This window comes from Mytilus edulis, chromosome 7 (genome assembly GCF_963676685.1).
Source record: "Mytilus edulis chromosome 7, xbMytEdul2.2, whole genome shotgun sequence".
Taxonomy (NCBI): Eukaryota; Metazoa; Mollusca; class Bivalvia; order Mytilida; family Mytilidae; genus Mytilus; species Mytilus edulis.
Genome location: NC_092350.1, coordinates 39,908,523 through 39,927,699, shown reverse-complemented (window position 1 = coordinate 39,927,699; position 19,177 = coordinate 39,908,523). Strand labels below are relative to the sequence as shown.

General features: G+C 31.1%; 1 protein-coding gene across 5 annotated transcripts in view; it reads right to left on the bottom strand.

The window, feature by feature from the left end:
• Positions 1-19,177, bottom strand: part of LOC139482682 (tumor protein p53-inducible protein 11-like) — a 202,034-nt gene that overhangs the window by 127,903 nt on the left and 54,954 nt on the right. For 2 of the 5 annotated variants that reach the window (XM_071266741.1, XM_071266736.1), the window contains 2 exons: positions 7,303-7,388; positions 4,733-4,903 (listed from right to left, as the gene is read on the bottom strand). In XM_071266741.1, coding sequence (XP_071122842.1) covers positions 4,733-4,779 — 47 coding nt within the window. In that variant the 5' untranslated portion in view covers positions 4,780-4,903; positions 7,303-7,388. Of the gene's footprint in view, positions 1-4,732; positions 4,904-7,302; positions 7,389-13,271; positions 13,494-17,144; positions 17,198-19,177 lie in introns of those variants that run through there. The other 3 variants (XM_071266740.1, XM_071266737.1, XM_071266742.1) reach the window with 3 other exon arrangements.

Below are 19,177 nucleotides of genomic sequence, written 5' to 3'. Positions count from 1 at the left end.
GACTTTTTAATGACAAATATTTTTCTGCATTCATCATAAAATACAACATTTAAAAGAAACATTATATTGTCAGTGATCTTTTATTTTCAGACAGGCAATGCAACTATATCTATTGAACAATTTCTGTTTATGGACAGCAATAAAACCAAGCATCATTACATACAACAATTAAAAATAACATATTATTGTCAGTTATCTTTTATTTGCAGACAGACAATTCAACCAAATTTTCTGCATCATTTCTGTTAATGGAGTGAGCAACAAAATCAAGAATCTTTAATATTCTTTTAAGGCTTTCAAGGTTTGAGACTCATATGAGGTACTTATAACTTAAGTAAATTTAGGACTTTGACCTTGAAACACCCTTGATGACAACAATAAAATCATCTTTAATTCTTTTAGTCACTGCTGAGATGGAGACAATTAGCACTGATATACATCCAAATAAAACTAGAGATCCACCAACATTTTGTTTATTCCTGTTACCTTGTTTATTAAGTATAAGTGTATACAAGATTATGTGAAAATTGTAGATCTATCAAGAAGTTGTAGCTTAATTATCCTTGCTGCTTAATAATGCTTTTAACTAAAAATCAGTTCAACTTTTGGCAAATGGGCAAAACAATGTCATGACTATAACTAATGCAAAACAAAATTTAATCATCTTTACATTAGCCTAAAATAGATATGAAATGATAACCTAGAAAGGATGGCATTTTTAAGAAATTTAGTAAAAGATTAATTGCAGTGAAGGACTTAGTACTACCATTTAAACATACAGATTATACTCCCATCACATTTAATGATGTTGATATTTTTAAATGAAATTTGAACTGATACAAGGAAAGCATTTCCCTTATACCTTAAGCTATATGAAAACTTGCGAATTTAAGCCATAACATAGATTTTTTTGAAATATTGTAGAAGACATTTTAACCATGAACAAATTATATCTTCAGCAAATATACACCTTATCGCTATTTGTCCACCATTACTGAAAATCACACAGGTTCCCGTAAAATTCTGATGTCATAAAACAAAATATCTGACGCCACAATGGAAAAGTGATTGTTATATGCGTCAAAAGTTCAAGCGGCCGGGTCAGCCGGGATTAGCGATAAGGTGTATTGTGTCATCAAACTTGTTGGATAATTTTGTCAATAAAATATCATGACCAAACAACCTAGTTCAGTTAATATTAGTGCTGATTATAAAAAACATGTCTCCTTATCTTTTAGCTGTGACAGCTTCATTGACAAGGTATCTTAATGGCCTCTAGGCATGACGGTGAAAACTAAGAAATAAAGACGAAAATAAGATATCTAGAGTCATATGCAGTAAATGGAACAGGAAAAACACTAATGGAATACAATATGTATAGGACATTTCCGTATAGATGATCTAATCTTTTAATCAATACAATATCTTATTTTGATTATGAACCGAGTAAAATCAAATCATCTCAGAAAATGAAGGAACTTCTCCGGGATAGAGAAAAATAAGTGAATTACACAGCAAGAGCTTTGATATAACTATGTTGACAAAGAGATTGGTTATAGATGGCCATTATAGGATGTCCCTGAAGAGTGGTAGGATAATAGTGAGATTAATGGCCGATCACAAGGTCAGAGTAAATCATAACACAGTTAGGGAGACATTGTCAATGTATGGAATCACTGTAGGTTAGATTATATTCCATAGAAATCGTCACTGTTGGCAATCACAGTAGGTTAGATTATATTCCATAGAAATTGTCACTATAGGAAGTAACGATAGGTTAGTATAAAATTTTCCATGGAATGGAAGCAATTCAGGTAATTAATCAAGCAATATTTGCTCTCCATACAATGTAAGGAAAACGGCAAAATATTTAGATATACTGTGGATTCATTATTATTTGTTGGATACCAATTTTCGTGGATTTCGTGGGCACAGTCAAACCACGAAATTAAATATTCAACGAATGATAATTTTTCTATAGGTTTGTATGCAGACTTCAGCAAAACCACGAAATTAAATATCCACGAATATGCGAGTTTTTCTTAATCCACGAAAATTGGTATCCACGAAAATAAATGAATCCACAGTATCTGATATCGTTGTGCTTCAGTAAAACTTAAATATGCCAAAAATTATGCATAAAATGATAACATTACATTCTATTGTAGAATCATTATTTTTGGAGTATTGATATCAGACAACAGGAATAGCAGTGGCAGTTCCAGGGGGAGGGTTCCAGGGTTGGAACCCCCTCTTTCTTTTTGATGATCAATGCATTTGAATGGGGACATATGAAAATTACTTGATCCGCCGCTGAGTAGGTGTCTTGACAGATCTGGAAAGCACTTGACATTACAACTTTCCAATGCAAAGCTGTTAGCTAAATATGTATTTATTCTGTTCAAAAGAACTGGAGAAAAAAATGTGATGAAAAATTTCAAGATTAAATTGCCAAACAGGAAATAGAAGTCTGACAGATATGGAAAGTGCTCACACATTACAACACATCACTGCCAAGTTGCTGAACAAATGTTAAGTCGTTTTGTTTAGTAGTACACTGAAATATTTGTAGAAATACAGACAAATGGATGGATAAACAAGAAAAAGCAAGTTAGCCACCACCAGGCCTGTAGCCAGGAATTTCCAAGGGGGGGTTCCTTGGACTCACAAACTTGACTTTAACAGTCACAATTCGAACAAAACATTGACTTTAACAGTGCTTATTTGTTTACAAGGGGGGGGGGGGGGGGGGGGGGGGGGGGTCGTCCGAACCCCCCTGGCTACAGGTATGACCACACCTAGAAAGGGGTTCATTATTGAAAACTTGATGCAAGCTTATACTGATATTAAATTAGTCAAAATTTCTTTAAATCAAACAAATAAAGAAAATTGTTTCAACAAAACTGATGCCACACAATCAGCTCTGAATTTTGCACTTTTATTAAAAGTCTGCTTTGGTATAAAACTAACCGTTTGTGCACAAATAAAAAATCTTTATATTTTAAAGATGAATCAGGTACTTGGCAGTGATATGTTGTAATGTGTGAGCACTTTCCATATCTGTCAGACTTCTATTTCCTGTTTGGCAATTAAAACTTGAAATTTTGAGCACAAATAATAAAACCTAATCTTGCAATCTGAAACACGAACATTTCTAAATATGGCTTTAATCAAACATTGACCTTACTATAATATATTTGTAGAGAACAGCAACCTTGAATATTAATGCCTGCTGGAGGAATTCAACCATATAAAACTTTTCATCACAAAACTAACCAATTAACGCAAGCAAATAATAAAGAATGATTTGTTTCATTTGGAAATAAATTAAAGTGTAATGAAATATGCTTCTGTCAATTTCTCCAGGCAACAAATTTATATCTGAAATTTATTGCATTTTCTGTTTGAAAAATTAGTTGCAATAAATAAAACTGAAAACAGATCAACTATTGTAATATAAAATATAGCTTTCGGTGAAATTATTCAACATGCAAGTGTTTACCATGTTTAATGTTTGACTTCAGAAGAATATAAATAACTTGCTTAACATTAAATTCTATGGTTCATGTACTTTGAAACATTACTTTTTAATGACATCAGTTTAAAAAAAAACTAATCTGCAATACATTAAAATTGTGTAATACCTAGAATAAATTACAAGAGAAAAAAAAGGATAGAATGAAGCTACTATAGTATGGGAAAGGTAACTTAAGTCATTGGACAGAATCTAGAAAGTGTATCATGCTTCACAGACTTAAACAAAACTCAGGACATAAAAAGTTTCTTATTTGCAATCTTCTTACTGAAGTTTATATGATGCTTTGATCCTATCACATTATTCTTAAGACCACCCTATTTTGCTTTCTCCTGATTCATCTTTAAAATTGTATGGTTTTCTATATTGCTTTTTAAGTATTGTAAGGGAGATAACTCAAAACTATAGCTTGATTATCTGTTCCTTAACACATTTTCTGTTCTTTAAAGGAAAGAAAAACTTTAAAAAAAAAAGCTTGAATCTTCATAAAATGTATCTGATAAGTATATATACATATATATCTGATACATTTTCTTGAAACAGTATCAATAAAAACCAAGAACCCACAATCCAATCAGCACTGTACTTCTAATAATCAGAACTGCACATATTCACTGGAAGTGCACTCATGTAACTTAGTACATTTCTTCAAACTTCCTATAATTCTTATACTTTTAAATATATTTGCAATATCAGAATAAAAATTAGTTCATATACACATTTCCAAAAAAAAACCCCAAATTCTTTAAAAACAAGTTACAAGTAAGGACCCAAGTATTTGTTCCCATTCCAAACTTATTTTTCTTTCAAATATCTCTTGCATTCTTGTAATCTTGATGCATTAGTATTCATATAAAAATTTATCCTGTTAATGTTCTTTAAGGAACTAACGTTACAAATTTCAATAAGCTTGTAGGTCATACTGGTAAGCATGAATATTGCCTAAGTTTTAAATTATTTCTATTATGAGAAATTAACAGTAGGTTGGAATATGACCATTTTTTTTAATCAGACTGTCTCTTAGGGTGCTTCATCACAACTGTTCTTGATTATGAGGGTCATATTGTCTTCCAAATGTCATAGCAAAGGTGACATGAGTATCAAAACCAACAGCAGGCAACATAGTACCAACACACATAGGATTGCGATCAGCCAAGTATAGCAAGATTTTTGACACAGCATAATGAAAAGTCTTACCTGTAATTACTGGCAGGAACAGATGGATCTAACAGATCTGATTCCATAATCACTCCCTGTTAGTAAAATCAGCCTTTATTAGTGGTTACAATTTACGAGTCAGTAATCACATTCACTTTGTAGCTAATTTTCTTGACTAAAGAAGAAAATTTGATTTGAACTTTTCATAATCTGAAAAATAAAAGCAAAAGTCGAAGTTGAACATTAACCACTGAAAGAAGACTTGAAGAGTCTAAGAATTGAAGGGGTCTCAGAAAACATGGTCTTTTAATTAGGTTGAAATTGGGCTAGGATAAATATTTCAGTTACTGAGAGTATAATTATAGATCAGTAATTTGGATCATTTGTCTTTTTGTTAGTTGTGTAAGTGCTTATGACCAATCTGATGAGTCAAGTCCTTTTAAAAGATCTCTACAGTTGTTCTTCTGTAGTGTTGTTATTCCACTGTCAAAGGCTAGGACTATAAGGACTGACAAACATGTTTAAACCATAGACCCTCTCTATGTACTGTACTTGTCCCTAAGCTAGAGCATAATCTGTGTGAGCAAAGGCTCTGTGTTGAAGACCGTACTTTGACCTATAATTTTCAGTTTCCCCAAGATAGATTTGAGCTTTCTCTGATTTTGTTAACTGTTTCAGTTAAAGTTGCATTATGTCGTTCTACAATTCCATTTGACCACAGACTGTATCCTGCTGTGGTATTTGTTGGTTGCTGTGTCGTAATTGTGTTTTTTTTTTAAATGTTAATAGCTGTAACCAGGCAATATTTTTTTTCTTTTGAATTATGTCACATTTTGTTTTGCCAGGCTTTACATAGCTTACTATTTGGTATGGATTTTCTCATTGTAAAATTGTACAGTGACCTGTAAATGTTGAAATTGTTGAAATTGTTTCCCTTCACTTTTTCCCACTCTCATCTAAATGTCCGTATAACATGTATAAGAAGGTGAAATAGGAACTGAAACAATAGATCTTAGATATGAAAAGGGAGACAAACCTTAAAAAAATTAAATTGTATTGAATATTACAAATACATTTCAAATGAATGATACAGATTTATTCAGGACAAGTTGCCCTATATAACAATAAAAGCATTATGTCAGAATGTATTTCAGAATGCTCCTTAACGGGAAAAATCAATGAACTACTTTATCAAACGAAGACTGTTTTTGTCTTTCTCTGAGAAATAAATAAATAGCATATTAGTCTTTAAGAAATATTTAATTTAAATTGACAGAAGTGAATTAATGCATAAATAATATGCATACGACAAAGATTTTTATAGTAGATCTTGGGATGAAATTTCATATCTTGACATAACTTTTAATGCATTTTATAGGAATTCTGTAATGAAGGGTAATTTTGCTATGTCTTTTAATGTGTTAATGTGGCCTTTCACTAACAAAAATAATATATAAAGTCATTTAAACTGTATTTGTGAGGAAAATCTGCCGTGTTAATGCTTCAATAGGCTCCTTCAGTAATTTATTATGATGTCACACAAAATAGATCATCAGTGATATGCTTTATGTCACATCTTAATGTTTTTTGTTAACTAGATTATTTGGTGTAGTCGGTTTATCTTTGATTTCTAGTTTAATTTATTCACAACATTATCAGACTTCAACTAACTTGGAGCTTCAAACTAGTGTGACCTATCTATTATTGTATTAGACTGTATGTTGGCCATAAAATGATTTTTTTTTATTTACATAGAGGTGTTTTCATTTATCAGCAAAAGGTTGGGGTTTTAGCATTTAACCAGAAAAAGACAAGAGATTCATATAGCCATACAAAAGCAGTTGTAAGATAGTTATCAATTGGTTCACAGAAAAAGAGTCAATTACGATTTCATTCCAAATCTATAACTACAAACAATTTCTGTAAGCGTTATAGCATCTGGAAAATTTGAGACAATGACACTGTTCTATCAAAACTCATTTCTCTTTTAAGAACAACAGAAAAGATAAGATATTTATAAATAGAGGTATAGGGGGAGGGTTGAGATCTCCCAAAACATGTTTAACCCCACTGAATTTGCACCTGTCCCAAGACCTCTGTGTGTGTTTTTAATTTAATCTAATAAATATATGTTTTGAAGTTTAGTATGACGTCCATTTTCACTGAACTTGTACACAATTTCATAAAGGGGCCAGCTTAGGACCACCTCCTGGTGTGGGATTTTCTCGCTGCTTTGAAAACCCATTGGTGACCTTCAGCTGTTATCTGCTCTTTGGTCACGTTGTTTTTTCTTTGACATATTCCCCATTTCCATTCTGAATTTTATGTATTTAATACTTCTATAAAAGTCAGATGTAATAGTCTGATATCTTTCAGGCTAACGCCCCTCATATGAGAAGCTTACATCTAATACTTGTAATTGGAATTACTGTCCCATTGATGTTTAGCCAACACATCTTCATCACCATCTGACAATAAATTATTGCATTAAAATTGTAAAATAATCATATTTTACCAATGCAACACATGTTGTGTGCTATTTTGCCTACTAAATGCAGTAATTAAATCTATATTTATCTTACAAATTCACAACAATCATTTAATTTTACCCAGTGTTCTCTGATTGAACGGACTATCTTCTTTGCCGTTTACAGAAAGTTTTGGATTGTAGTCATCTGTGGAACTGTTGTCAGCACTGAAAAAAAAATAAAAAAAATTGTAGAATATGTCTATGGGACACAGATCCACATACAGATGCAAGATTCACATAGTTAATAAAATTGAGAATGGAAATGGGGAATATGCCAAAGAGACAACAACCTGACCATAGAAAAAAACAACAGCAGAAGGTCACCAACAGGTCTTCAATGTAGCGAGAAATTCCCGCACCCGGAGGCGTCCTTCAGCTGGCCCCTAAACAAATATATACTAGTTCAGTGATAATGAACGCCATACTAATTTCCAAATTGTACACAAGAAACTAAAATTAAAATAATACAAGACTAACAAAGGCTAGAGGCACCTGACTTGGGACCGTCATATATGTTTCATAACATATGGTTGAGGCAAACTAAAGTTAAAGAACGGAAACCAATACTTGGGACGGAGGTGACGAAGTATCTATGTAACTGTTATTCTTAATGTTATATATTGCAGCCTGCATTGTAATATGATTGATTGATCTTGGGTTTAGCTAAATATTCCATGCCAATTCAAGATGACAATGGATCTATGAATCTGAGGTTAAAGTCAAAACAACATAACAATTATCAAACATACTTCTATAATGAATGTATATAGCAATTATTGTTGACTAAAACAAATTTACTGAGAAGCAGTCCTAATACAAACTAGAGTGGAAACACAGGAGTCAAAGAAAGATGAACCCTGCTAGACCGACAAGTGCACACTTTACAATCAGATGTTGTTGACCTATATCTTATAGTTACCAAAAATCTAGTGAAATAAAAAAATGCTTATCAATAAACCATGATGATTTCCTAGGATTGATGCTTCATCAATCAATCCATAAATTATCTAATAAAAGTTAATTATTATTAATAATATCAAAGAGCTTATGTTTCTGGTCACTTTTAATGTGCTCAAGCTTTAGCTTTCTATGAAGTGTTTAGTGTTATTTTGTATGACTTTTATTTTAACCATTGAGATTTCCAAGTTCAATAAACTCCAGAAATAATATGGTTGCAAGTAAGAACTGAGTTCATTATACTGTAATCTGCCTTTCCAAAATATATATTAGAGTTATCTCCCTTTGAACCTTTAGACACAATGTTACAAATAAATATACTAAGAAAAAACTAAGTGTATGATACTGGTACCCAAGGAGCATCTTGTTATCTGTATATTTTGAAAAAGTGTCTGATATGTAGCCTGATGCTGCAATTCTACATATAAGAAACAAAAAATAGTTGATTTTAACATGACTGATTTAAAAAAACAAAAAAAAACAGGTGCTCTTTGATTGGAACTTTGGAGTTATCTCCCTTTAAACCTTGAAATTTTTTTATACAATTCTTTCAGCAACAGTTCTCACTGTATTGTATTTTTTTATTATTATTATGGATATGCAATCTGAATAGCTGTTCACTAAGAAATATTTGCTACAAGTAGAAATAAGAAGATGTGGTATGAGTGCCAAAGAGACAACCTTCCATCCAAGTCACAATTTGTAAAAGTAAATCATTATAGGTCAAAAGTACAGCCTTCGACACAGAGCATTGGATCACACACTGAACAGCAAGCTATAAAGGGACCCAAAAATGACTAGTGTAAAACCAACTGTCTAATATTATAAAACAAAAAGGATCTATAGAAATGATTTTTGCATGAACCCCCTGAGGGGTTCATGCTTATATATTGGCGAGTTTTGGATGTGTCTATGGGCCACTCGATATCTCTCGTTCGGAAGTCAGAATAACATTCTCGGAACGTCTCTAAAGTTTTCGGTCATTTATACAGGTCTTAACAGGTTGTTATCTATGTCTTTGATATGGTCCCTTGATGGCCCTTGACGACGCAATTATATTTGTTTTAAAACGACCACTGTGCATTGTGTGTATCTGGGTTAATTATAACGTGGTATTGTCTGTTGTCTCGATAACATGTAAACTAATTATGTTTAAAGATTTAGCCATGGGATACTGTGTATTTCATCATACTAGACTTACGGGAAATAACATTCTGGTTAAAATATTAATATTAAATCGGAAAACAGAAAGATAATATTAGATCGGAACACAGAAAGATAATATTCTTATCAAAAGTATTTAATTCAATCGGAATCAAACAAATATATACAAAATAAATACTGTATTTATGTTTCTGGAGAAACTAACAATGATTGAAATCAGAATATTTTCAGAGTTGCAATTAAAGTATTTTATATGACAAGATACTCTGCTTTGGTATTTTATAATATTCATTTGTAAAGGAAACATAAAAATTAAATCTAAATAAATTTTTTTGCATCCTACAAAAAAAAAATTGTGTATAAACAATAATCATTATATTTCTACATTAATTATTTCATACCATTTTAGTTTTTATGTTTTATGAGTAATTATTATTTATTTTTTTGTATTGTAATATATCCATAAAACGGAAAGTAAGATCAATTTATTAAATATTTAAATTTTAAACGGTCGTGAATAAAAATACTTGTGTGTTTTCAATTCATAAAGCATGATTTTAAATCATTGCAGCTCACAACAACCGTACAAATAATTTACAATAATTACAACAAAATTTAATTACAACCCCAATGTTGATTATTTTATACTGTTAGTATGGATTTAGAAGTCTTTGCCTATATTGTGTATAGTAATATATTCACATTGGAATGTTAGAATTTAAAAAATAGATTCATTCGATAAATAAAAAGTCCATCCGTAAATACTTGATGTTCGTGTTTATTGATATTATATGATTCAAAAGAATTTAAAAAAAAAATACTAACAGGAACGTTATAGTTTATTATAAATTTTAATTCAATTTTTGTTTGTTTGTTTTAATAATTTAACCTTATAGCATCTATACTTTATTTGTACTATGGTACGGTTTTGAAAATTGTATTAATTGTGTTGACCAACTGTCCAACACGTCTTTATTCATTCACATTATAGATCACATTTCAAAAGCACACTATCGGTTTGCGTTCTCAAAAATTCCGGATAAAATGTCAATGCATCCGGAGTCAAAACATTTAATGTAAGCCGTTTGACATTCGATTTCAACTATTAGATTAAGATATGTGATGACGCAAATGAGTATTCTTTGCCTGAGTATCAGTGAGATGCTTTCTATTTTCTATTTCGTGCGCTAAAATACTACTTGCATGCAATACTATTAAATTCACTCGTGGAAGCTTATTTTCGTTTTTGTTATCTAAATTCAGGACACGGCAGAAAGAGCTTTACATGCGACTTTCAAGCACGGTCATCATTACCAACGGTATTCTGACCTCGTGTTGTTTCTCTTTTGTTTCTTTTTTGAGTCGTTGTCCTATTATAAACTTTGACCTTTTCAAAAAACTGAGGACTGTCTACCAAAGGAATAGATTCCTTAACTTTGTAATGTATTTAGCCTTTTAATTTTTTTCATTCGAGCGATACTGATGCTTTTTCTGTAGACTTAACTCGTGTCTGGCGTTTTTTATATCTACATACCTTTTTATATAAATTGGTTATTTTGAAAGTGTGTACAGGTATTCACAAACTTCTGAATTAAGAAATTCTTTGGCAAAACTAAGTTTCTCTGTATAATGTTTGAATTGATTTAAGTAAAATCAGGAAATCCTTCAAATTTGAGATGTTTTATGAGACCAAAATAAGTCTCTTCATAAGAGGTCCCAAACATGCATGCCACAGGATTAACCGCATACAGCATCTATACATGAGTAAAGACAGCTTCAAATACGAGTTGAGAATATAAAGGCATTCATTTAGGAAACAAAATATAAAGATGTGATAGATAAAATAAATGCATCCAGAATTCCAGATTATAAAGCAAACTGAGTGCATAAATTTATATTGCGATAGGTTTGTGCAATTTGCATAAGTCATCCGGTTAGTAGAAATTAGGATTAGTCAATGGGTTATAATCGGAAAAAAATATGTACATTCCCAAGTAATATAAAATAGTCGAGCTTTTAAAATAACTATTCAAATAGAAGCTGTAAATATATACGTCCAACTGGCTTCTTCTATTCACAGTCAATTATTTCAATTCAAAAGCAAACACAAATTCAGCAACAATCTTTTGGTAACCCGGCAGTCAGTGGTCTTAGGTTCATGTATTGCTTTTCTTTTTTTAAAGAAAGCAACTTGTTTGATTGTAGATGACTTATCTTTGTATGCTTTTATTCACATATGTTTTTGTTGAAGAATGCAGTCAATGTATCCCTGAAGGATCTAGGTAATATCAATATCAATCATAAAGAGATGATTTCATTAAAACATGAAAACTATTAAGGTTTGTTGGCACACTCATCTTTGCAAATTTGAAGAAATGAAAGTTATGATCAATTCAATACATATATATATTAAAACAGCATTACTTAAATTTTGTTTTTTGGGGGGCAAATCAGGAATTCAAACCAATAGTCTTCAATTTCAAGTCTAATAAATGTACATTAAGATAAACCAAAAAATCATGTCTAAAATTCTACTTCAGTGTTTATATCTTTTTTCTCACTTTATAGAAAATAATTTGAAACTCAACTGAATGAAATTGGTTTCCTCTCTATTTCAACAAGATATTGATTAAATTTCTCTCAAAACTAATCAAAATCAGCAAAATCAAGTATTAAATCAGAATTTTGTAACAAATACATGTTTGAAATGTCTATTGATAGAACAGCAGTCATATTGGTTACACAGTGGAATTGATCATCAAAAACCTCTCTCATATCATATATCTGAGAACAAGACATAAAATAACTCTAATTTCTGAAATTGAACTCTCTGTGATTACATAACTGCAAAGGGAGTGCTCCATTCAAATAAACAATTTTGCTAGGCTGTAGGAATGTCTCACACACTGTATAAATGAGGAATTAAAATTATGTGTCATGGTGACATTGTGGTATAATGGTAAAAAAAAGTGTAAAGGCCCCATTACTCCAATAAAAAAACAATTTCAGAGGAACAAAGTCAAATAACTACTCTTAGAAATGTTATAGCCAGATCAAGATCAGGCCTTGTGGTCAAAAAACTTTCGAGTCAGTTTTTTGTCCTCGTACTCGAAAATCAACCAATTAAAATGCTGGATTTCATGTTTTAAGCATGATTTTTGTGCTCTGAGCACTGAGCAAAGTTTTATGACCGCAAGATCAGGGCTGCTAAGTCTCACACAATTATCATGACATTCTTATTTCCATGCTTATTTGTATGCATTTTTCTTTGATCTATTGTTTTTAATCTTTGATCATTACAATTTTGGTCAAATAATTGTACCATGTATGAAAGCTTTATGTCAAATTATCTATGAATTTGAGTTTTTTTCTAAGAGGTATGGAAGACAGACAGGAAGGGGACAATAATAGCCATGTTGGTTAGTCTCCCTAACAAATTTATATCTTTATATGGTCATGTTAGTTGGTTGGGTGGTTTGTGGTATTACCATATTATCACCAAGATGTCATCTAATGTGATGTGATATCCTTCATTTATCACGTTTTTCCTTAAAATAAATTAAGGAAAATTGCTGTTAAACCCCTTCTAAATTTTTTTAATTTGGAAATTTTACATTGACCATAAAATTTTTGAGTAAATCTGATACAGCCAATAAGCCATATATAAGGCTAATGCCCTCATGGGTTTATCTTGTAAATGTCAAAGCTTAATATTTTGAACTATATTTACTTCCATTTGAACTAGTTACTTCAGCAAATATATAAAAAATAAGGACAAATGACAAACGCTTTATTCCAAGCACTCTGTTGCAAAAGATCACAGTAGCTTTTTGGGCAAGTTGAATCTTTTGTTAGATCCATGCTCATATGTATGTCTTGCTCAACTAATATATAACTTTATGGTAATTGAAGTAATAGACTACTTACCATCAAATATTAACTTCCAATAGTCACAGTATTTACCAAAAAAACAATTTATAGACTTTGTTAAATTCCATTTTTTTAAAAGTTAATTCCAAGAAGGTGTTTAAATTAATTCAGTGAAGTCTTAAGTTGATTACTTTAAAACTTTCATACAAGTAGTTATACAAAACAATTCATCAAAGTTATCGGCACTGATAAAAGTATAGCAGTGGGAACATGCAGACTGCTATCGACTTTGTAGATTAGGTATTTATCAGTTGCAACTTTCAAAATCAATTCTCTATATAAGTGAATCATTAGTCTTGTAATAATTGCAAAACACTTTCATAAATCTTGCTAAATAAAAGGCAGGCAGAGTTTTTTTTAACAATTTAAAAAAAAGTGCATCAAAATGGAACAGGGGGACTAAAATAGTTTTTTTAATGTATACTTTTAATATTTCAAACAGACCTTCAAGGGCCTCACTTAATGGTATTCCCATGTTCCCGCACAAGGCATTATGCTCTGAGTGTTATGTCAGGGCCAAAATAGACAAAAAATCAAAAACTTGAACCCTGTCTGATAGACAATAAATTATATATTTTTTTCAAGCAGTTGCTGAACCATGAAAATGAGATCAAGGACAATGGACATATGCCAGACAGAAATTTTGTAACATAAGGTATCTGCATACAAGGTTTGAATCCTCCTAGACTTCAACCTTCTGAAATATTAAGCTTCATACAAATAGTTTTCATCACCACTGCTACCAATGGATAGTTCAGTGCCTATGTTTCACATACTGCCACTTTCGTTGCAGGCTAGACAAAAAATAGATGAATCCAAGGTATGCTGGTTAAGCAAAAGAACTTACATAAAGAGGTCAACAATCAACAATTTAACTAAAAAGTGCTGATGTAATCACTTTCGATTAAAATGCCGGGTAACTTAAAACCAATTTTCTATCACCATCTTTTCTTCAGGTTTTTAAAGTCTAAGATAATTTCCAATATTTTGCTGGTAGACAAATTGCTTCATTTTCAGATCTGTCAGTACTGCTGCCAAATTACTCACACCTAGGGGTCTGGAAAATTGTCTATTGAACATGTCAGTCAAAATATACATGCTTTGTGATTTTCTTCAATTAGATTTTGTAAAGAATACCATACAGTACACATCACTCAACCAAACTGATTCCTATATCTTAAACACTGCAAATTTTAGATGGAATTAATCAATATATAATAGTACCATTACACTGTAAAATTCAAATTTGATTTGAAAAAACCTCTACAACCTTAGATAGACATAAACAAAAGTTTATGGGCTGCAATGTCAAAATGTTAAAAAAAAAGACAAAAAATACCAAAGTGACATTCAAACTCAGAAGTAAGAAACAAACTGACATTGCCAAACGCAGTCATCTATTTAGGTTTACATGGGGGTGTATTATTCAAACCATATCTGGAATTTGATTTGATTGCCAATCCTTTCTTCCTATTTGTATCTAAATCTGTTTGATTTCTCTCTTGTTCTTGTGCAGCAAGTCAATAAGAAGATGAATTTGTATTTTGTTTATGTGAAGACTGCACAATCAGCAATGGTTTAAATAAGGTGGAAAAATAAATTAGCTCTTATCATGCAAGATTCTGTTCTAAAAGAATTTAATATGAATTAAACTGCTGTGCTTATCATATATATCAACTATTTGTGTCTCATAAGTCAGGAACAACAGATCAGGAGTACATTTAAAAAGCTTTCAGCAGTTATTTTAATATTGGGATTACGAACAAGCAAACTTGATTTTGTACAGGACAAATACAAATTTATATATGTCTCACAAATCAAGTCCCATAACTCTGAAATGTCAACACAAAATCATTTATAAAACCAAACATTCAATAAATTAACTTTCATTCAGATTAATCATAAGATATGGTCAGAATCAAGGATTCGGAACAAGACCGGCAAATGTGACCGTTTCTGGACCCCTGGTCAGAATTGTAGAATTTTAAATGATTCAAAGTGTTATAACTCTGATATCATCATATAAAAAATAATACAAATGCAGACAGAGCTTGTCTTTAGTGAAACAGATATTGTACACATAATAAAAAAAAACATGAATGTGTCCATAGTATACAAATGCCTTACTTGTACTATCATTTTCTATGTTCAGTGGACCATGAAATTTAGGTCAAAACTCGAATTTGGCATAAATAAGAAAGATCATACCATAGGGAACATGTGTACTAAGTTTCAAGATAATTGAACTTCAACTTCATCAAAAACTACATTGACCAAAAACTTTAACCTGAAGCGGGTACTTCTATTTTCTATGTTCAGTGGACTGTGTAATTGGGGTCAAAACTCTAAATTTGGCATGAAAATTAGAAAGATCATATCATAAGAAACATGTGTACTAAATTCCAAGTTGATTGGACTTTAACTTTATCAAAAGCTAGCTTGACCAAAAACTTGAACCTGAAGCAGAACCTGAAAACTTGAACCTGAAGATGGATGGACGGACAAACAAAAGAACAAATGAACAAATGGACGGACACTAACACCTAATCCAAATTGTAGAATTTTTATCTATTCTAGTCCCTTGACTCTAAATATGCCAAAATCTAACTGAAATTTATCTTCCTAATTCATCATGTAAAAAATTCATAAAGATATGTTGATAAAAACATGAGATGTTGCAATACATAATTAAATGGACAGAGTCAAGGGTTTACTATATATGTACGTGAATGACCGGCATATATAAGACATAAAGATCATATCTAAAATTACCAACTAAATCCAGCGTATATATGGACAATCTAAAGGTCACTACTTGGACAGTTGATATATATCAATGAAATCTTTCTTGTCATTTATGAATGAAGTTTTTCTCGTGGGATAGTGATCAATAAGTGCTAATTGACCACTAATTGAAAGCTTTCATGGAAGGCCAGATTTTTGTAGCTAAAAGCTTTCTTTTTTACGACAGCAGAAAATTAAAATTGTCCACAAGAGCAATGCTTTTAGATTTGAAAAGTTAAATGGGCAACAGTAAAGAAATCTACACCAAGTTAATCCTTTCCTTATTACCAGTAACTAAAAGCCTTTAAATTATCGTCAAAACAAAACTTCAATTATTTTCATAAACAGTACCATCCTTCTTCAAATGACAAATAACTAAAGCAAAATGCAAGTCATGTTTTACCTTATTCTTCAACTTGCAAAAAGATTTTCCACACCTCTGTAACATGAAATATGGATTTTTAAATGTTACATGTATTGCAGATACTGTGAATTCATTAGTATTGGTTGAATACTAATTTTCATGCCTTACATGTGAACTGGAGAACCACAAATTTGAATGTTCAACTTTTCAAAAGGAATGTATGCAGACTTTGCCAAAACCACAAATTCAAATATCCAAAAACATGCAAATTTTCCTCAATCACGGAAATTGGTACATACGAAAAATAAATGAAACCCCAGTAACCAAAAAGTTTCGTTTGAAAATTGCTAATCAGATATTAGGTCATATAGAAGAGCATTACTACTGTCCACTTTTGTGTTTATCTATAGACTTTTTTTTCTCTGCAAGTAAGTTTGGGAATGTGGCGACAGACATAATAATCATGTGACAGAGTTGTCAAGTCACAACCGGAGATTTGAACATTTTAAGCTAGAGTTTCGTCCTGATAACTGGAGATTTTTTATTAACATTGAAATGGATGTTTTTCAGTTTTCACTTCGTTAATATTTTTTTCCCTTTTCATACTATCTTACATTGTTTCCATGAAAAAAATCTTCCATGTATGCTCACTTGTTTAAAAACTTTTAAATACATGTATGTTCATATCTTATCAGTTAATTATAGATAAAAGACATTCTTACCTTAAATTTACTTTTGAAGTATTTTTTTTATATATATTCCTGTTTAAACCAGTCTAAAAAAAAAAAAAAGTTCAATTCAATTCCCCAATTATCTACAAATGCCTTATCAGTTTTACTTGTCCAACCTCTCCTAGAAAACAAACACTGTAAAACTTTTTAATCACATCTAAACAAAGCTAATTACCTCCCCTTTCTTGGTGTGATTTATTTCGACAAAACAAATGCCAATTTACATGCACAATCATTTTTAGTAATTGACCAATTAAATTGCATGTTTATCGATTCAGACTTAATTTGACAATGCAGTATTTGATAACCTTAAGATGAAGGTTGAATAAAATATCAAAATGTTTTTTTAATTCAAATAAACTTGATAAAGTAATTGATCAGCTAATTCCTGATGCAAGATTCAATTTCTTTTTATCAGATCAGAAATAATAGAATAATCAAAGTTTTCTTCCTTCAATGACGGATAACAAGCAAATACCGACTAAGAAGGTAATCGATCTTTAGATTTTTAAGGCATATCAAAGCATATGAACGCTTGATCCTTACAAAAAAAGCTTAATCCAGCCTCTGTCAACATGTTACTTCAAAGATGCTGGGCTTATTTAGCCTCTGACAACATGCAACGTCAAAGATGCTGGGGTACCAATATTGATGTGATTTTGTTTACCTTTAATATTCATATATAATTGTATAAATAAACCAATTGTTCAGACGTTTCGGCCATTGGCCTTCTTCAGTTATTTATTATTCCTCTAAACTACATGGCTGACATTTCTTTTTTCAAACATTGAAAAGATGTTATAGATAAATGTCCTTGGAAACATCATGACGTCATAATACTCTAACGTCATAATAACATGACGTCACAATACTTTTGTATGAATGAAAGTTAAATTATATAAGTTTTGATCAATTAAAGTCATTCCTTTTTAATGTTAATTCCAAATGGTCTAATTGTATTTAATTTTTGCATCCATTGTGCCTCAATATATCTCCTGTAATTTGCGGATTTATCGTAAATCTGTTGCAGAACCTGAACTGTGATGTCCTCTTTACAATGATCCTCTTGGTTAAAATGTTCTGCCACAGCTGTATCTCTATCATGTCTGATATCTGCTAGATGCTCTTTTATTCTTTCGTTGAGTGATCTTTCTGTTTCTCCAACATAGACATAGTGGTTACATTTTTCACAGTGAAGTCCATATATAAGGTTCACCAGTTGACATCCATGAATGTTCTTTTTGAGGTTGATTCATTCATTTTTGAGGTTGATTCATTCATTTTTGAGGTTGATTCATTCATGGATGTCAACTGGTGAACCTTATATATGGACTTCACTGTGAAAAATGTAACCACTATGTCTATGTTGGAGAAACAGAAAGATCACTCAACGAAAGAATAAAAGAGCATCTAGCAGATATCAGACATGATAGAGATACAGCTGTGGCAGAACATTTTAACCAAGAGGATCATTGTAAAGAGGACATCACAGTTCAGGTTCTGCAACAGATTTACGATAAATCCGCAAATTACAGGAGATATATTGAGGCACAATGGATGCAAAAATTAAATACAATTAGACCATTTGGAATTAACATTAAAAAGGAATGACTTTAATTGATCAAAACTTATATAATTTAACTTTCATTCATACAAAAGTATTGTGACGTCATGTTATTATGACGTTAGAGTATTATGACGTCATGATGTTTCCAAGGACATTTATCTATAACATCTTTTCAATGTTTGAAAAAAGAAATGTCAGCCATGTAGTTTAGAGGAATAATAAATAACTGAAGAAGGCCAATGGCCGAAACGTCTGAACAATTGGTTTATTTATACAATTATAAAAGGTATGTTCCCTATTGGAATTTTGAAAACAAGGATTTAATATTCATCTCAAAGGTATAATTCAAATAGAATATTAATCCAATTAAACAAATATTAAACGTCCATATTTTTCTGTTCAAAGAAATTTACAATGGTTGATATTAAAATTGCTTTTTAATATAGCTTTCATGAAT